The sequence below is a fragment of the Pezoporus flaviventris genome, unplaced genomic scaffold (assembly GCF_033815535.1).
Source record: "Pezoporus flaviventris isolate CSIRO_AGI_PZ_B2104156 unplaced genomic scaffold, CSIRO_AGI_Pfla_v1 ptg000015l, whole genome shotgun sequence".
In the NCBI taxonomy this organism is placed as follows: Eukaryota; Metazoa; Chordata; class Aves; order Psittaciformes; family Psittacidae; genus Pezoporus; species Pezoporus flaviventris.
In genome coordinates this window covers 22,383,436-22,404,986 of record NW_026892563.1, presented here as the reverse complement: position 1 = coordinate 22,404,986, position 21,551 = coordinate 22,383,436, and the positions used below count along the sequence as shown (strand labels likewise).

General features: G+C 33.8%; 1 protein-coding gene across 1 annotated transcript in view; it reads left to right on the top strand.

Moving 5' to 3' along the window:
* The window catches only part of NCAM2 (neural cell adhesion molecule 2), a 286,486-nt gene that overhangs the window by 256,550 nt on the left and 8,385 nt on the right, over positions 1-21,551 (top strand). Inside the window, exon 16 of the mRNA XM_061453764.1 lies at positions 19,518-19,722. Within this exon, the coding sequence (XP_061309748.1) occupies positions 19,518-19,722 (205 nt within the window). The remainder of the gene's footprint in view (positions 1-19,517; positions 19,723-21,551) is intronic.

Here is a 21,551-nt window from a genome sequence, read left to right as displayed (position 1 = left end):
CAATAGTGGGAAAATGAGAAAAGCATTTTGCAATAAGACTCCCTTAGACTTATTTTTCTCACTTTGTGATATTGGTTGTTTGGGGGTATTTTAGCTTCTAATGCTGCATGAATTATCAGAGTATTCTTTTATTAACATCACTGGAAAAAAATGAGACAAACCACTTGTGCATCTTGTTTACTTTTTTTTTTTTTCTATGCATGACTCTTACCGATGCTTAAAATCACATAGTGAAAAGCAGAGAGGAACAATCTAAAACATGGTATTTTTCTCTCATCGTCGCTACTAGCAAAAATGTTACTCTTCACGCTAAATGTTATTTTTATAAGTAGGTATTACAAAAATGAAGCATTAGGATCTCCAGTGGTGTTGAAGTAAATGAAAAATAAAAATAGTTCTTATCAGTGCTTCAGGTACATGTGTATATGCATGTATTTAAATTTGTGTATATATATTTTATGATGTATTGCATAGACAAAGTAGGGAGTTTGAACTATACAGTGTTTTATTAGAATAGAAGCTAGGGTAATGAACTTTTTCATCCAGAAACTGAAAATGGCTAAGTACAGAAAAATGTAAATAAGTTTTCCTGATGTCCACAATTTTCTCTCAGGGTGAGTCATTTGGTTTTTCTCTCAGCCAAACAATTCATTGACTTTTTTTTTGGATAGTAAATAATTCTGTATGATCCCATCTGTGTATCTGGAGTAGGTTATTGTTCCTGTCACAACTTCCTGCCAAACAAAAGACTCTCCTGCTGCAGGTCCTCTCCTTGTCTCTCCCATCCCTTCAACCCTGACCCATGGGCTGCAAGAGAATCCCTGGGACATAGTATCCCTAGCTCTGAAAGGAGGCATAACCTTCCTTTTCTCCAAAGGGCTGACTTGACCCTGGCCATGCATCAGCTATGAGAAGCTAAAAAGCAGCCTTCTTCATTCTTTTTCTGTACCCTACCACAAAAGTACATAATGTTTGTTGACCTACCGTAACAATAAATAAAATTTCAATCTGAATAGTTCTTGTGTCTTTTGAAGCACTTTCCTTAGATTTCAGATAATTTCAGATCTGTTTGGTTAGATTTTACCTGAATACAGCCAAGTCACAAGGCAAATTTGCACCATCATCCAAATCACTGATGATGTTGAACAGGATTGGACCCAGTATTGACCTCTGGGGTCACTGGACTCCAGCTAGATATGACAACATTGGTCAGCATCCTCTGGGCCTAGCCTTTCAACCAGTTATCAGTTCCACCTCACAGTCTGCTTATCCAGCTCAGATGAAGAGAAGCCCTTTTCAGGTACAGTGTATTATTTTGGAAAAGGTCCACATTTTGAGGAAGAGTTAGCTGTGGGGTAGTTTCAGCAGTTGGCTTCTAGTACTTATTCTTAGTTCTAGGAAATGTTAAGTTGCATCATTAAAAGTTAAATTAGGAGGACTGTGGGGATTTGCAGTGAGCTTCTTTTGTGGTCTTATTTCCAAAGAAAAAGGCTGCCAGTAGTTACCTGAGCTAGGACTAAAATTCATTACTTGTGGCTTTCAAATTGCCTGTTTAAATCGCCAGAAAAAGAATTGAATTATATACTGATTCTTCAGGAAAAACATTTTGTCCTGATTTTCAGCCTATGGCTTGTGACCACACTGCCAGTCCATGTATATGTGTATGTATACCTGAACAAACATCCATCAGTTTGTGCCTTCTGGTAACTTTTGAATGCAGTTGTCAATTTCACTAAATTTGCCAGAGAACAGAGGCTTCAAAAATAATACATTCCTGTAAACCTTTTTAAAGTAGGTATCTGAGGATAGAAGTAATATTCTTTGTAGCTGAATAAGAAAAATATTAAATTAGAAATTTACACACTTTTAACAATCAAAATAATTTTGGAAAGAATAGTTATAACTTTTTGCTCCTTGATCCTTGCACCAGCTTGGATAGAAACAATAAATTTAAACCAGGAAAAAAAAGAAAAACACAAAAGTTTGAAGATCTTTCCAAAGGCAAAAAAAAAATCTCCACTGCAAGGATCAGAAATTTAAAGGCCATAACGGGTGCCTCATTTGAACAATTTTATGTTTTACAGGTTTCCTTAGTCTATCTCTATAGCTTTGACTAGTTAGGTTTTTAGTTACATCTAAAATGAAGAACAAAATGCAGTAGTCAAAAAGGAAAGCTTTGAGGATGTTAGTCTTCTTGTAGCTCTGATCATATTCCCAAGGCAAGGAAGAGCTGCAGCATTATTCTTGTGAAGTTATCTGCAATATTTTCTCATAGTCTATAGGATATTTTTATTCCAAAATTAGAACTTGAAAATTAAGACATTTTTTCTGACTTTTGTTCAGATCATAATTCTAAGTTAAAAATATAAAGCAAAGTCTTCAACATGTACTCCTGTATTGTAAGAAGAATTTTTTTATTTTCTGAAGTTCTGAAGAGAGAGATTGTGTCTTTCTGGTGTCATGCTTTGACACCATATTTAAATGTCATGTGGTGTCATGCTTTGAGAACAGGAGCTGGTTGGAATCCCACCAGTCAGATAAATTAATATCCAAAACTTCAGAAAGATGACAGCACCCACAAAGCCTATTTGTTTTTGTTTTGCATGCCAGTATTAGAATTTGCTGAGTGAGAGCCATTTCTCATCAAATCCTGGAGATGAGCATTGTTGTAACTGACAGGGCATGTTCCTGCTGTAGGCTGAAAACAGCTGTGTTTGCTCCATTCCCTTCAAAGACAGTTTTCACATAAAAAGGGATAGAAGTCGCTAGCAAAAAAATCATAGAACTCTCAAAAAAAGAGTGAGAAAAAGTATCATCAGAGAGATGTTCATAGACAAAAACCCAACATTTTTTATAAAATGCAGTTCTTACAGAACAGCTGACACAGGAATTAACTGCTGCTGAATATTAGAAATACAGTAGAATGCTAGAAAAAAAAAATGTCAAGGAACTACTCTGTATTCCCAGAATTTATGCTTGAAAAGCAATTTTTTTTTTAACTTTTTAACTTGTGAATTTAAGCTTGCTTATCTTTTGAATGCTATGTGAAAAAATAAAACCCTTACAGATGTTAAAATATTGAAATGCTAGGCCCCAGTTTATAAGCATGGTACTCTTGTTTGCCTAGAATATTTATTGTAAGTAATTGCTAACATTATAATCAAATAAAACTCAAAATGCCAGGTAAAAAGGTTAAATTGTTAGATATAGTCTCTAAAAATATTTTTAAACTGTCATTCAAATAACTTGGGAAGTTCAATGTGTCAAAGTTTGGGGTTTTGGTTTTTTTTTTGCTTGGAATATAAGGACCAACTATTTAAGTCTTAATAAAAAAAAATGTTTGTGAATTTTGAACATCTTAAGCAATAATAATTTCTTTTAAAATGTGTATCATTGAAAACACCACAGTAGAAATATGTGTGAGGGTGGGGTAAAGTTGATAATAGCTCTTAGTCTTTTTATATTACTGTCTTTTCTACTTAATAGTTACCTACAGGGAGATGTATATTTGTGCAAGAAGAGGGACATTCATGTTATAGGAGGGTAACACATCCACGTCGCAAAGAATGTTTCGTACCAGAACATATTCACAAAGCAACAGTTCTGTGATTTAAGCAAAATCTGAGGTGTGCTGCAAAAAAAAACCCTGAAAGACTCAAATCCTAAACCCTAAAAATCCTTTGATTTTTCGAGTAGCACATAAATTCTGTATCTTAATTCCATGGCAAGAGAGAATTATTTATCTACCACTTGCCTTTCTCTTCAGCTCTCTAGAATAAGAGGCATACTCCAATATATTTGTGCTAAGATGTCACAAACCATCTTCTACACTGATTTTAACCTTAAATAAATTCTTTTAAAGCTTGAATTTATAAGGTACCAATATAATACAATCTAAATGAAAGATGGGGGCTTAACAGTTTTCATCTACATCCATTATAGCTTAGTAAAGTTCACTTTTTAAAGTGAGTAAATCAAGATGTAACCGAGGTTATTGTTCATGCTACACAGTGTTTTCTACATTTCAGTTCCTTTTGAAGTCTGTTTTGAAACAGTAGCCTAACACTGATATTAGTCACTGTCTGTATAATTACTGTGTCACTGTAGCTGACAAAAAAATAGTATTCAGTCAAGAAGATTAAGATGTTTAAACATGTGCTGTATTGCATAAACCTGACTATATTATATGCCAAAAAGTGAACTTGAAATATAAATATTAGTAGAAAAAAAATGTATACAAACTTCATTTGCACTGGATTGCATCCAGACATATTGTGATGACTTTAATTTCTAAGAAGTTGCAAGTTTTGAAAACCAACTGTGTTTTGTTCCCACCCTATTATTAAAGTTAATATGTAAATACTCAGCTGCCTGCGCTAATTGCAGTGGTCATATGTGGTTTCGTATTATTGATGCCACTTTTGACAGTGGTCCATTCTGTACTCCTGTGATTTTTCAGGAACAAGTTAAACTTTTTAGGAAGAAGAAACAGCTAAAGAAATTTCTCTCTTCTTTATCTCCATGTGTGATTGGAACCTTCTTTTTATGTAATTACTGACTTTTTTTACAGTTTCTTCTTTCAGTCAATGGGCTGGTGTTTGTTGTTGCTTCAAATAGTCACCTTTTCTGATAGATGTTGCATTGTAGTTTCCTGAGTTCCAGGTACCTCCAGCATAAAAGGTGTGTGAAAGATTGTACTGAGGTTGGGCTTGGCTGACTAGTTTTGAATCACAAGGTGAAACGAGAGTTGGTGTCATGCTTCAGATTAAGTGCTTAAATAAATTGTTTTCAAGTTCGACCAAATAGTTTAGCACTTCAGCTGCTGTGGAGAACCACACGTTGCTACTATTAAGGTACATAGTTTGAGTACTTTATTATCCAAATTTGTCCGGAGCACTTCAGTGGTTAGCATTTCATGCAAAATTTAATCATTTGATGTTTTTATTAGAATAATATCTTTCAAGTGATTGTCTTTGCCACAATATAAATATTAAATTCATTACTTTTCTCTTTTTTTCTTTCCCATTGTAACTTTTTCCCTTTTGGTGCTTTATTTTTCATGTTTGTGTCAGATTTTTAACTTCTATCTCAATTTACTTTTTTTCACACTCTTGATTTTCTGTAATGATTCTTATCTACACAGATAGCTGCTGTGAATCTACTAGACGTGAAAATGGAGGCCAGTCCCTGCAGCTGAATGCTGCTGGTTTCTCTTTCATTGTAGTCATATGTTTCTGGTGCATGTTTTGATACTGTTGATAAGGCAAGCAATACATTTTCTTCCTTTCTCTTTTGATTTTATAATTATGGGAAAATAAACAGAGTCCTGTATACAAAATTATACTTTTCTATAGCTCTTTTAGAGTTTTCATTCCTAGTTAAGATCCTAAATAGTGTAATTATTTCAATCTCTGCATGCAAATTTCTTTATCTGGCTTTTTGAAAAACTTTTAAGTTCTGTGATAAATTCAGCATTTGATACTTGGCTGTTCTGTCTGCCAGAACTTGGACCATGTGATTTACTGAATTTGTTCAATATGATTTTATTATACTTTCTCAACTATATTCTGATTATAAGAAATCTATGCAGTGACCTTACTGTTCTTAGCTGCATGTTTTTCCAGATACACCACCAACTGGTCTTCCATGAGAGCATTTTTATTCTGTATTAGTTGTTTTCACTGAGTTGTATTTATATTAGCTCCTTCCATGATGCACTTAACACTGTATGCTTCATATAGACATATTTTATAGTTTCTAGGGAATTTTAACAAACATTTCTTTCCTAATTTGTAATATATTAATTGCTTTAGTTCATAGTATTTAGTTTCACATATTTTTTCTGTGTCTCTCTCCAGCCATGCCTCCGCATATAAAATAGGTCCCTGCCCACCAAATGCACTTCTTGTGCCACATTCCATTTCATGGCATTCGTTGGACTTGAAGCTTCAGGAGACTCAATTTTGACCTTTGGTAGAATGGGAAATGTAGTTTTCCCTATTTTAGACATTAAAAGAATGGATTAAAAGCTCTAACTAGAACAATGTACAGAAAACCTCAGAGAAAAGTTCATTTAGTAAGAATTGACAAAGACATTGTACAGCATATATTTGATTTCATGCAGTTGACTATAATTGTGATTGATTCATCTGGTGCGTACAAAATAACCCAATAAAGCAATGTGCTTACAGCTAAGGCAGAATTAAATATTTATTTTAAAATACTTCCCTTCAAATTGTTACTAAACATAACAAAAAATAGTAGATTAACTGTACATGTCTGGTTTTCCACTTATAGTTAATTTCTTCTTGGATTTAATACTGTTATCTTATAACTTTGAAATTAGTTGGTCAAACTTAAGTCTTTATGTATCTTTGCCCATGTAAACTATATTCTTATTTCTTAGAAATACTGATTATGGTCAATTTTGCCAGTTTCAATTTATGCTTGGAAATCTTTACTCTAGAGCATCATTAATAAAACCACTAACCATCTAAAGCCAGTAACAATAATTTCATAAAACTGGCCTATATCACAAGTAAGATTTCTTCAGAATGCATTTGTATAAATTTGAAGACTTAATATATTGACACGAATACTTTTGTAAAAAACTTTATGTATGTAGTATAATGAAACACCTGAAATTCAAACAAATGACATTCTAAAACTGTTGGCTTCATTGTGTTCTGTAGAAAATCCCTCACTGTGTTAAGTGGGGCTGCTATTTCATCTGGAGCCCTTGACACATTTTTTTATCACCTTAAGCTAATGCTGTGCCATTAACTTGAAATTAATTAAATTGATATGTGCCTGGCCATAGTATGGTGAAGAAATGGAATTTCTATTCCAATTTTTTAAGAGTCAAAATTTTGGTTTCACACAGTCAGAGTCAGTCATGTAAAAACATTTTTCCATGCACCAGCACTGTCAATATATGCATTGACTTTTATTTAGTTTAATAAGTGTTAATCCTACAACAAAACCTATTTGTTTAATGCTTATGTGCTTATTGAACCTACAGACAATAGTTAATGAAGGATAGGGATCTTAACATTAAGCTATATCTTCTTTAATGACACTCTTTAACTGTAAAACAGAGGATTTGGAATTGCTAGCTGCATGTAACAGTTATCAGAAACTTTCAGGTTTGAGAACACATTTTCAATTTAGGCAAGTGTTATTGCTTATGTTAAATTTTTCTGGGGGAAGAATCATCTTAGGCGGGAACTTTTGCAAGAGGCCTCAGTTTTTTCTAACCATTTCTAAAATCTAGATAGTAAAAATGTATGTTGTTGTCACTATTGTTATTATTCTACTGTGGTAACAAAAAGCCTGCAAGTACATCTTTACATACAATCAGAGAACTGACCTTTTGCTTTTATATATATATATATATATATATGTATGTATGTATGTATGTAGTAAGTAGATGCTGCTTGTATTCCCAAGGGAAAAGCAAAGAAACAAACCGTAAAAAAGAACCCTGTCTGGCCTCATTGGAAGCCTCTGAAAATCTCAGTTCACAACTGGTCAACAGTGAATAGTTTGATCTCCAGAGAATGTGCTTCAGCACAAGCACACTGCTGCCTGCTGCCAGGATCTCTTTCTCAATTTGCAGGAGCACACTGACGCACAAACACCAGGGCCCCTTGTTGGACCAGGGAAGCAGGAAATTCTTTTCAGAGGCTGTTGTCTGCAGCCATGTCCCTTCTGCATTCCAATCCCATTGTAAAATAGGGACTGGATGCATATAAGGAAACAATTTTCTCTTGTGGACACAACAGAGATAGACTGCTGTTCTGAATAAAGAAAACCAAATTGCAGACACAATCACAACTAGTGAGTATCTGCCACTGGATTAAAAGATTTTAAGTAAAACTTAGGCAGTCTCAGAATGAAACATAGAGTCTCATTAAGGTTGCACAAACAGTCTGATTCTAGTATATCATTATTTTGCATCATTTTCCTAAAATTTTAAACCTTAAAGAAGCTCTACTAAACATTTTCTTACATATTTTACATGTCATATACTGTTAAAAAAAGTTCTAATTTTTTTAATAAAGCAAGACAGGAGAGATATATACTATATACCTATATATATACATATACACACACACTAGAGGTATGTATAAAAGTAGTGACAATTTCTAAATCATTTTCCTACTCTGGTTAGATGTTTGAAGTACTCATTACCAGTTATAAATTTATTATTTTAGCAATTATTCTAACATTGCAGATAAGCATATAAGAAGACAAGACAGGAATTAGGGATCAGCTGTGAGGTCTCCAGATACATTGTGAAAGAGCTAATGAAAAACCTTGAGAAATCTTAGAAGCTAAATATGCGTTATAAATGACAAGTTGGCTTTTATCTTCAGTGTCACAGTGCCAGTGGGTTAGAGACAAATTTGGATCACTTTACCAGTTTTTCCAACTGATAGTAGCTTCAGCTGAAAACTACATTGTTTCCCCTGTTAAATGAGACATTTTAGGTCTGCTGCAATTTATATTCTTCTTCATTATGCATTTTGAGGTTATCAGGTACTTTGAATATGGTCCTTTTCTTTTGGCCCTACTCTTCCCATCAAAGTCCAAAGAGGATGACTTAAACCAATATTATAGGGATTCTGTGACAGCAGAGACAGGCAATTCTGGGCAATGTTCCAAAACCTCTGTAATGAGAAATAAAATGAGGAAGAGAATAATGTCCTTGGGTTGTCATGTATCTCCTGAGACGAATAATACAGTTTTGTCTGTATTTCTGTTTATGATTTTTTCATAATTCTACCTTTTAAAAAAATGAGAGCAGGATTATTTTACAATATTTTTTACAATCTGTAGGAAGATACAGAAAATTTTAACATCCTGTCTCTCTACAGACCAGAATGAGGAAAAAGTGAAAACAGACACTTGCAAATTAAATTATAATTGGTAGGTATATACTGAACAGCTTTAAAAGTGTAGTTTAAACTGTATTAAAATTATGAATGTCTTCACAAATTGAATTTCATATTCTGCTGTTATTAGTACTTAAATATTAGATAAGTAAATTTGTTCATTTATATGTAGTAATTGTAAAAGGGATTTTAGGTCTTATGACTGACAGTGTAAAATGTTACCAGTTTTTCAAAATTGTTGCATATTTTGAAATGCTAATATTCAACTATCTGTTAGACTGAAGTCCTAAATTATTCTATGCTGATCTTTTGCCTAAAATCCAAATTGGTGTCACAGAAGCTTAAGAAGGGCAATGATCATTCTGTGATATAGCAGTATATCTCAAAGGAACAGTATTTTTTAAAACTTTGATTTACAACAGTTTGAGTCTAAGGCTGGCTTCTGTCCTAATCAGATTTTACTTGTTGTTTTTCTTGTTTCTGGAGTTTTAACAGTTTCCTAACATTTACAAATTATTCATGAATCAAATTATTTACATAATACAATTAAAATGTGATCATTTCTTAGAGTATTAGAATATAAATTACTGTCTATATATATAGGAAGAATATTGCCCAGAAACAAAATATATTTGTGTGCTTTTATGTGGGGTACAAAACATACTCATACAAAGAAACAAAATAACATTCCATTTAATTTTTTAAGCGAAGTATAAGGCCAACAATTGACATTAAAAATATGATGTGCATATGAAAAATAGATATTTAAAGGATAAACAGATATAGTGGTTTAATTACATAAGTAACCACCACATGACCAACTCTTGGTGAGATTCCTGGGCCTTTCCATGCATTATCTTTGCAGCATGCAAATCTTACTGACTAAATTTAAAAGCTCTGCTCATGTGTATACAAATGCAAAGTTAAATAATTAAGCCTAACAAAACAATATTTTTTTTTATAAGACGTAATGGAGATCTTTATACAATTTTTGATTGTGGTAATAGTCTCCAGTCCATTCATTGTCCAGTATATTGATGACTTCTAATTGCTCATTATTTCACGATTTTTAGGAGAAAAATAATAAGAAAAACCTCTTTTAGGAAGTATTTTGAACAATATAAAGACAAATGTGTTTCAGAGGTCTATAAAGACATCACTGAAATCTTTGCTACATCTAGAGTTCATTTGAGTTTATTACATTGTACTTCATCTATACCATTTCTCCAGGCATCTAAGGAATCTTCAGTTTCCGTTTGGTACGTGTTTATCAGGCTTAATGTATAAGTGATGGAAGCTCACAGGGAAAATCCTATTCCTTGTAATGCCAATGACAACATCCTAATAAAGCCAATGGTGTCAAATACCAGTTGTAGCAGATCTAGCAACTTTGCCTGTTTAGAAGCAGTAGCTGTATGGAAGCTGAATGCTTGAGAGCTATGTTAAGTTTAGATGTTTTACAAGAATGAGATCAACTAGCATCTTGTAAAATGTACATAAACTCGCAACTGAGGTAGGAATATCCATTTTTATATGTTCTGAGAAACCGCAGTAGTAATTTTTGCAACCATGGTCCCATTAGGTTGGATGATATCCTCATTAATAGTTCTGTATAATTATTTTATGTTTAACATTTGTAGAGGCATTTTCTAGTGAATATTTTAATTTTGCATCATTTTAATTATAATACATGTTAAGTGAGCTGTAATTACAAGCAAAGTAAACCTTCCTTACTCAGTGTATGTTTCCAACAAAATCTATTTGAAAATATATACAGTGTACTAAAATACTATTAGTGTGAAAAATATTACAAGCACTGCAGTTTCTGTAAGTTTCTGTTTTCAAAAACAGTATGAAAGGCAATATGATAAAAATCTGGGTTTAAAGCAGTTTATTTTAATTTCTCAAATAATGGCATTTTTTCTTCATCTTGTTTATGTTTCACTACCATTTTGCTCCACTGATTTCTTTCATGCATGCAGTACTTGCTGTCATCTCTCTGCTTTCTTTCTGAAGAACATGTGCATAGTATAAATGTAATGTCCCTCAGCGTCTTTCCAAACACATTGTCAAGAAATGTATGTAACTTTGTGAGTCTTTCATCTGTTGTTCAAAGTTCATCTTAGTTTATGCAATTTCTGTCTTCATTTTTGTAATAAAGAAAACTGACTTAAAGTATTTCTATCTGTATTTTCTTTATTACTGATGAATGATGGTTTTCTGGTATTATCTACATTAAGTATTTTGTAACTGAAGAGATTTTCTAAGATTGTGTCAGTATTTTTGTTTCAATAGTAAAACTCCAATTGTTTTCTCCAATAATGGATATAAAAAATCCCACACAAAACCAACAAATCATTACTTAATCATTAATTCCTCAGTTCTTAATTTTGTTCATATTAGGTGCTGCTCCTCTAATGGGGCAAGTAGTGAAATATCTGTATAAATATGCAGTGTGAGCACTAGATCCATACTGATTTAACCTTCCTGCTTGAAACAATTGTATGCCAAAAGGCAGATGTTTTAATACTGGGGAGAGCTGTAATGGTACAAGACACTTTTATAGCAAGTACAACTCTGCTGAGACTTGCAATTGCACCAGGGCAACTATTTCAAGTAAAAACATGCACCATGTTTTTATGTATTTTATGCAGTACTTATTATAACTTCTCTTTTTGTAGCTAATGCTATAAAATAATTATACATTTTAAATATAGTATCCTGAGTAATACTCAGCACTCTTGTGTTTGCATTTACATATGTCTTAAAGAGCTATAAGAAAGTCCTGTCAAATCTGAAAGAGTTTATCAATTCAGATACAGTCCCAACATAGTTAGATCTTTTTTTCAAGTCTCCTGACTACAGTACTCTGGTTACAGCTGTCATCCAGTATAAAGATGCAAAAAATCCTCAGGTCTCTGTGGAATGTGCACAGCGTGATTTTGAATTTTTCTAAATAACACAGTTAAAATAATTTACCCTTTTATGTTACAGCAGTACTGAAACCACACATAAGTGTATGTTTTCAATCCCCATGTCAATCTTAATTAGTCTGCACAGGTTCTTAGAAATTCCTCCAAGAGACATGTTCAGTAAATCTGCTGTCAGTTTGAATGGAGGAAACTGGGACACAGAAATATTCTCATTTCCCCAAGACATTCTAAAACCTGTGTGCAGAGCTGCAAACTCCACAAAGCTGCCATTGTTGTGCAACCTCTCCCCCTCAATGCGCAGGATGGCTGGGATCTTTCTGCTCACTTTTCTTTAAGGCTTCCCATGAAAGTAGGCAATGGTAAAAAAATACTCTTTCCTGCAGTGGCTGAGTAAATGCATGAAAAAAGGGGCAGTAGCTACCTGATAAATGTTCAGGCACATTAGAATTGCTTCTGAAGGCTACTTAGGGATAGTTTGATGATGCCAGGAATAATTTTTAAAAACTTTGCTTAAAAAAATAGTAAACCACAACTCCAAAGAGTATTTTCAAAACCCAGCATACTTTTTCTAGCTAATAGAGCCTACTTTCCTTTCCTTCTCATACTTCCGTGGACATGGACAAGGCATTGTTGACAAGAGCACTCAAGTTGCTATTTACAGTATTTGTTTTATCTAGCTATTTCATATATGCCTTAAGACACCTTCATATGAAAAATACTGTAAAAGGCCATTAGTGTGGATGAGAACTGAAATCCTACTTTACTCAGTACCCAGAAAGAATCATACCAAAAGGAATTTTTCTTTAAAATTTAGAGGAAAAATGTAATTTCAGAAAACTTGTTGGCAAGAGGTCTCTGCTATGATAGATAGCTCCCTCATTCACATAAGTAGTGAAAAGCACAGCATTTCTGATAGATACCATTTTAGGTATGCTCATTTCAGTAGCTCACAGCATTTCTATAACTGATAATCCTGGTGGCACCACAGACTCTCCTGACTGTGAATGCCCATCCCTCCTGTGCATTGTTTTCTGTAGTATACAGCCTCTTCTTTATGGCTCCTCTTGCTGCCAGTGAAAACATTGAAACTGCTCTGCAATCAGGCTCACATTTCACTGGAGATGGTAGACAATGAAGATACGTCATTTATGGGTGGAAGAAAGAGGAAATCTTCTATTTAGTTAGTTACATCAGGATCAATAACACTATCTCCTTATTTTTCAAAGCTGTGTGTCAAGCATATCTGTCAGAACATATTACTCAGTCATGCAGTACAGAGCACATATCCTCATGTGCTTGTACACTGACTGCCCTTCAGCAGTATCTGTTCTAGCAGAATGTTATAGGGAAAATCACTGAGGAAGAAAAAGCATTAAAATTAATGTCAATTATAAGGTTGTTAGCATCTTTTTGTATTAAGGAATGGGATAAGACTGTCATGGTCTCTTGCATCATATGTTTCACCAGCAAATATTGCATAAAATCATCATAATTTATTAAAAGTTGATGCTACAACTGTATTGATTTTCTATTTCATCTGAAGGTAGACATGTAGCTGCTGGGCACTTACCTGGCTCAAGAGCCAAGTTTTATTGGTTTAAATTGCTAAAAGCAGCTCACACGTTTGGCTGTGGCAGCCAAAGTATTGGTGCAAATTTGTGTAGCAGGGAGGGATCTTTGGTCTGTTTTCTCCTTTTTGCCTGCCATCATTTTTATCTCAGTAAGGAACATGAGTGCTTAGTAATGGGAAGGTCTTTTACAAAGCTAAGAAATGCTTCCTCTTCTAATAGACACTTCTCACTAAAAAAAATACTAGGTACATGCTACTTTCACATGCTACCTAAGGTACGGTTAAGTCTGGGTACCTGAAACTTGTAAGATTTGGTAGGTGTCATAAAGTCCTGATCAGCTGCAGCAAAGGAGCTGAAGAATTCAACTGCTCCATTTAAACCCCTCTTAGACATTTCATGCTGGAAAATTAAGGAGGAAGATGCTTTCAGAGTCAGTGAGCAAAGTTGTGCAAGTCCCACACTTTAGGTATGTCCATTTTCAATACAAGAAAATGTAAAGCATTAAAAGTCAATGAAATACCAGACAATTATTTATAAAAGAAGAATGGCTTCTTTTAGCTGTTATCAGTTGAGAAATTATTTCCACTTATTTTGTACAAAGTTGAATGTACTTATATCCCCAAACAAAATAAATAAAGGAAGAATTTCAAAGCATCTGGAAACAAATGAATAGTTGCAATGATTAAAATGAAGAACTGTACTTTGAGTATTTGAGATGCCCCGCCTCCAACACCCACCTCATAGTGTTTGTATACATTTTTATATCTGGGGTTAACTTGTATTATAGATGCATGTTACCAGTCTGGAATTCTGTAACATATCTGGTAAATCTTTTAGGGTTTGCTATTTTTTTTATCATTGTATGATTGTTGATCGGATGTGTATCCCTTTTTTTATTCCCTTCTCCAGATCTGTAGCTTCGCAGTGTTTGTTCTAGCAATGGTCTTGGCCTTCCACCATTATAATAGTAACTGGTAGAAAAACCTTGTAGAGCTTTTTAACTTCTTGGTACTACATTATGATTGTTTGGATGCTCATCAGTGAATGCTAATTTTGAAGATCTGTGTTTTCTGTCTTTTTAGAGGTTTTGAATAAGTGTATAGATCTTGTAAGCCTTTGATTCTAAGTAAGTTCCAAATCAAAGACAATGTCCATATACAGAGCAGAAATAACCATCATGGTTGGGCAGCCTTTTTAAGACTTAGTACAACAGCGCAGATCAAGAAGATGATAAACAAGAGTACAATTTTTTCTGTCAGTACCCAGTCCAATATTTTCAAATTCATTCTTTAGCTCATAATTTTCAACTACTTTAGCTTGAGAGTAGTTCCTACTTTAGCTTCAGACTGACCTGAAAGAAAGGACAAACTTATGCATAATATTCTTGCATATTCATTCTCAAAAATTCCAGTGTAGCTGCCTTGTGATACTGTATGAGCATAGGAAAATGGGTTTTATCATTGCTTTTTTTTTCTTAAAAATGTAAATGACTGTAAAAGGTTAAGGACTATGTAGAATCATCTTTCATCTTTCCTTTAACACATGCCTTCAGAGGAGGAGGGGAAAGGAAGAAAGGCACAAAGCAGTGCTAGGTTGGGGTTTTTTTTTCAACAAAACTTAGAATCGGTGAATGAGGTTGGAAGGGACCCCTGGAAGTCATCTTGTCCAAGCCCACTGCTCAAGCAGAGTACTTGTAAAGTCTGCAAGTAGATCAGCATTTGTTACATCAGCAGTTGAATATATACAATGTGATTCTGTAAGAGTACAGAGAAATTCTGTCAGAGAAATTCATATGTTTATATTAATGTAGCATGAGGCAAAATATATGAATGTTGCATATTAACTTTCTGTGTCTTTATGCAGAAACAATAGTTTTAGTTTTCCAGGTGCGAAGTACGTGTACACTGTGTACATATGTAGATGGCGTGTTTCTCTCTACACCTGCATCCCTTTACAGTACCTAATACAGATTCCTTAAAGGAATTAACTCTGAATTTACATTTGAAGGACCAGTTAGTTTTCTTCACTGGGAAATTCTGTTTTACTTGCCAAGTTCTTCATTGCTCTTTCCTATTCAAATAATGATTTGAGCAAAAATGCTCAATTATTGTTAACAGAAGTTAGAAATACAACCTAGTCAATAAAAGAGAACTTGAAAATTGCCAGCACTTTCCATGACATTTATAGAAACTTGCTTCAATTCTTTTTATTGCATTTCTGAAAGTTTTGTATATTTCTGTAAGTATTCATTGATAAACGCTTGTTTGAAGAATGAAATGGAAGAATTAAGTGACTTTGTTTAAAGTTGGCAGTTTCCTTCATTATCATAAGAAGGTATTATTTTTACCACATTTATGTAACACAAAGCATGGAATTTAAAATGGGTCATATTTTTGAAATACTATAATTAAAGTTCATTTATGACTATGGAACTTACACATTTTTGTTTTTTTCAAACAGTGTTTTAAAAGACTCCACTACGATTAGATTAGTAAGTTGTACAATAAACCTTTTTCACAAAATTATTAATAACTGATTCAGTCACTTTAACATTGATTTTTAAAAATTTAAAATAAGTGTGTTTTCAACTAGGGAAAAAAGGTACATAAATATTGTTGTAGAGCACAAAGTAGAACTAGCATTTTGAGTCCATTTAGTACATATTGGATCACTGTAAAAAACACAAACAAACAAAACCAGCAAACATTTAAAATCATTGCTGCTTGTAACGTATTTTTTTGTATCATTAAAAAATTGTTACAGTAAAGTTGACTTCAGTCCAATTTAGGGCAAAACTTTTTGATAACAATGGTGTTTTGCAGAGTTGTTTGAAAGGCTATATGTAGTATGACATTAATTTTTCATCCAGTCCCAGAATTAGTACTTCTGTTGATGTCATAAGATATTAAGACAAAATTTCCCAGTTTTGATATCATAGATGCATTAGGATATGATTTTTGAAAACAGTCTGGACAGGCCTAAATCTGCTTCAGTATTTATTGTCATTACTTTTACAACTGACTTCTGGAGGAGCAGATAAACTGCTTCAAAGTTGCAGCAGTTTAAGAACAGAAGCCAAAGATTAACTTTAAAAAAAAATATTTGTATATATTTTAGTTAATATTAAAAATAAACCATAACACATATACTTTTAAAATACAAACCAGTCCAATTTCTGTCTGTCTTCAGAAGAATAAAGTACGTAAAGAGCCTAAGACAAGGTGAGAAGGCTGATGACAGCAATACCTTTCAACACACTGTAAAGTGCAGCCACATTCCTGTCGCCTTTTCGGGTGTGGGAGATAATGGAAAGAAATGTTGGAAAAGTATTGGCGATCATAAGAAATCATACTTAAAACATTGTGAAGCAGAAACCTATATGAACAAATGGGTTGCAAGGAGGGAAAATGGGACATGTAGGGCAGTAGTAAGGATGAGGAATGCTGATGAAAAGGAAATTATCAATCATAAAGAGGTAGAAAGATATGCGGCAGTCAAATAATTAGGTCTCAGATATCTCACCAATACCAAGATTAAAGTCTTCCTCACAACTATTTCAAATAAATATGTATATTATTGCACATAGGAGCAATATTGTTACTATAAACATTTCCTTCACTTGCCAGTGAAAATATTGTGTAGGCATTTCTGTCACTAAATCATTCGGGGTGTGAACAATGTTCCAGTGATACTGGAACTGAAAAATGTATGTTAACACTGAATTATAAAAAAAAAACCAAAAAACAACAAACAACCCTAAAAACACAACATCAACACAACCATCCTAAATCCCTTTAAAATAAGGATCATACTACCCTATTTTTTTTCTCTTCAGCGTTCTGTTTAGTGGTTGAAAAGGGATATAGAGGAAAGCTTGGCTCTGTAAGGTCTCTAGAACTAGACTGCATAATTTATTGGTATTATATCTGTTGACACGTATGAGCTTTTCAATAAACTGAATTAAATATCTATTTATATTCCTGACAATTCAGACTGGTAAGTGCAAATGAAGTATACATAGGAAGTCATCAAATAAATGGGTGGATGCATGGGTAAAGCGAGTTTTGGAAGAGGCAGCAGAAATTATAATATTTAAATTGGGATGTTGATTTTAAAAACAAGAAAGAAGATTACTTCATTTGAGATGTTAACTTCCAACATTTCTGACAGGGCAAATTCATAAATGATACATAATTTCATTGCTGTGCTATTATTTTTAGACTCAGAGAATCACAGAATGGTTTGGGTTGGAAAGCACCTTAAGATCATCTAGTTCCAGCCCCCTGCCATGGGCAGGGACAGCTCACACTAAACTATATTGCTCAAGGTTCTGTCCAACCTGGCCTTGAACACTGCCAGGGATGGAGAATTTACCACTTCCTCGGGCAGCCTGTTCCAGTGCCTCACCACCCTCACAGTAAAGAACTTCCTTATGTCTGACCTGAACTTCCCCGGTTTAAGTTTAAACCCCTAAATCCATAAATAATATTGTTATTTATATAGAGGTTTTTTAAGTCTTCTGAAAGCAACATAACTTAAAACAGTATCTGTCTGTTTGTCTGCCTGCCCATCCATGTAAATAGATACATTGAATTCTGGTTTACTGCATAATAGCATTCTGAGGAACAGTTCTATAATAATACAACTCATATAATAAACAGGGAAAACAATTACCTAAGAAGTCAAAAAGTAGTTCCTCTTTACCATTTAAGTGTTCTATCACGTAGGCTAACAACACGTGTATTTCTGTTAGTATGTACTGATTTAGAAGTCCTCAGGAATTTTTTTTTTAATTATATTTGAAAGGGTAAATAGACATTTTCTTAAAAGTTATTTAAGATTAAATATGAAATCTTAAATTATGTTCTTAATCTGAAAATAGTCCCCAGTGTATCAGGGAGGCAGAAGAATAAAAAGAGAGAGATGACAGTAGGGGGCCAATTAAAACAGTTAATGTATTGCATTATACTATGGTTTGGTGTTTGTTATAATATTATTCAAGTAATCTCCTGTCAAAAAAATCTTGCTCCTGTTCTAGCAAAAGGTATAGGTACAGCTGCAAATGGAAATGCACCACTGCACTGCTGACTCATGCGTCAATCAAGGCATAGTAACACTAAGTGAGCAATCAGCGTGCACAAAAACCAGTTCCATTCCTCTGAGGAGTTTGCTCAGAACATAGCATCACACAAGGCAATTGTCTCTAGCCAGTTTCTAAGCAAGACTGAGACCTTGAATTGGATGTGTGGATGAACTTTAATGAGTCGTCTTTTTTGCCCAGTTTATTGATAAGATACAAGTTCTCTCCTATATAAGGGTCATCTGAGTTCACAAACACAGTAGTTCTGAGAATGACACTATTCAAAACAGTCTGTAGCATTACTCTCTGTTATGGAAATGTCAGTGCATCAAAACGAAGTATTTTTTTCTGAGATTAGTAATGAACTAAAATTAGCTAGGCATCATCTTTCATAATAAAAATACAGCAAACAAGATCAGGTGGGGAATATGTCCATTTTGAAGTGTATGAATGTATTTTCAAGGTACAAGACTGTACAAAATGAGGTCTTAACCCTATAATCATTTCATAATACCCATAGTTTTCCTCATATTAATTTATTTCAGACTGCAACTGTTGGCAGATTAAATAGCTTTAATTATCTTCTTTTAAGACTTTTGAATTCTATTTTAATTCAGAAAATGACCTTTACAAGAATAAACACTGTTTTGGCACTCTCTTAACCCTTTCATAGTTCTGCTTAGCAACCCTGATAATTCGATTTGAAAAGTGAAAAACGACAGCTTATATCAACTATTATGTTGAGCATTTAAAAAGTTTTTCTTAGGCTGCATGCTGATAATTTCAGTCTTGGAATGTTAAGATGTGACCATACTGGAATTTTGGCAATGGGAAAATATTATGTAGAATTTTTTCTTTTTTGTGTGATTTTTTTTTTAAGTTGTATACATCCTTAATCTTCAAGACTTTATTCCCATTAATTTCTGAATGGTTCTTTTCTAAATATCCTTTAGCTTCTTGGCCAACACCTTAAAAGCTTCATGAGATGCTGTTGTTTTGGTTGAATTTTATTAATTTTAATTTTCTTTCCTTCAAGACACTCTTTTTAATGGTCTTGGACTTGGTGCTGTCATTGGCCTGGGAGTGGCAGCCCTTTTGTTAATCCTGGTTGTGACTGATGTTACCTGCTTCTTTGTACGACAATGTGGATTGCTAATGTGCATCACCAGGAGGATCTGTGGGAAAAAAAGTGGTTCAAGTGGAAAAAGCAAAGAACTGGAAGAAGGAAAGGCCGCTTACTTGTGAGTATTAATCACATATTTTGGAAACTTCGTTAAAAGAAACTTGGCTGTCCAACTTATATTAACTTCATGGCCATTTTGTGGCATGGCAAAGGGAATTATTAAAACGTTTCTATTATTTTGGAAAGTGTTCCTCTGAAATGTATAGCATTGTTTGTGGTCAAATGTTGCCTTAAAAGAAAAACAGGCACAAAAAGTCATTTAAAGTATCTCGCTTTAAGATGGCATTTTTGTGCAGCTTCACACAAAGGAAATCGATTGCAATTCAGTAAGTTATAGGCACATCTTTGGTCCATGAGGAACAGATCATTGTAACTTCATTTCTACAAATCCATCTTTGAGCTGCTAATACCCGAAACCTCAGCATATGGTTGTGGCAGTGCCAGTAAATCTGGGAGTGAAGGACATAGTGTTATAGAAGATCCGTGAAGTTTTTCTTCTCAGATGGAAAATCTTGTTTCTTGCCCATAGACTTTAAGAATAAAAAGTATTGTTGATTTTTAAAAACAGGAGTGCTGATTTGGATGTGGGTGAAACACTCAGGACCGTTATTGTTCTTCATAGCAACAGTCAATGATTGTTAAACATAAGTGGGGATTAAACAGTCCTGATCCTCACAAACACCCATGTAGTGGCTAATTCATCAAACAAATGTGAATAAACCGATCATTTATGTGCAAATATGTTCCCTTAAATGATAAGAGTGGATAATGAGATCTCTGGCAAAACAAATCAAGTACTGATTGCATAAAGTAATCATATTTTAAAGACCCAGAATTTACAGGGTTTTCCAAAGGTAAGCAGAAAGAGGTTTACTTACAGTCTCTCTTTTTTTTTACTTAAGAAATGCTTAATTTCCTCATTATGTTCATCTCATAGATTTCTTATTCATACACTGTAATATTTGTGAGAATTTCATCTTTGTGTGGTTTAAATAACATTTACTGGTCCAATTCCTGTGTGCTGTAGCTCCTGGGAGATCAGATTTTGCAGCCCTCATTATTTATAGCTGTATCAAGCTTTGTTGTTGTGTCTTTTCTGGTTTTAGTTCTGACTATTGGGATTCAGGAGACTATGTCTTTCCTAGGTAATCATTTCTTAGTTGGGTTCTCAAGTCTTTGGAAACAGCTCCATGGAACAAAACCAGATCAAATAATGCTTCTGAATAGAAGTTATGTCATAAAATAGATGTTCCCTAATTCTCCACAGCTTACAGTAAGAGAAGAAAGTATTTTTTCTGTGGCATGAAACTAGCATGTCCAGGTCAATAGAATCAAGATGTGAAGCTTCTGACTCTGACTTGGCTGTTCTTTCCTGTTGAGCACAGCACTTCAGTTTATGTTTTAATTTTCCATTCAAGAAGTGACCAAGTACAAATTGGTGTATATAACCTCCTGAATGGGAAGAACTTATGGAGCTAAAGTTGCAAATGTCATTTAACAATAGTTTATACCTTGCTCTCTCCTTTCATACCCAAATGACATTCCATGCTCTCCCAGAAAAGCATTAAGCCTGGTCACTTAACATTAATTCCTCCATGACACTTATTTTGCAAGAACAACTACCATATTTAATTAGATTTCTTTCCTTGTTGGGATGATCTTCAGTCAATCTGTCTTAGAATTTGGTACTGTTCTTATTTCAGCCTTTAGTCTGCATAAATAAACTGTGAGGCTGATTCAAGACAGGCTTGAAGAGTCAGAATTTTAATTTATTTCATGCCAACTGCTGTTCCCTAAAAGACACTGACATTTCCATGTTTTAAATATGTCAGTTTGCATTCTGAATTTTTGAGTGGGTTTATGGGAGAGTTGTATGTTACATTTTGA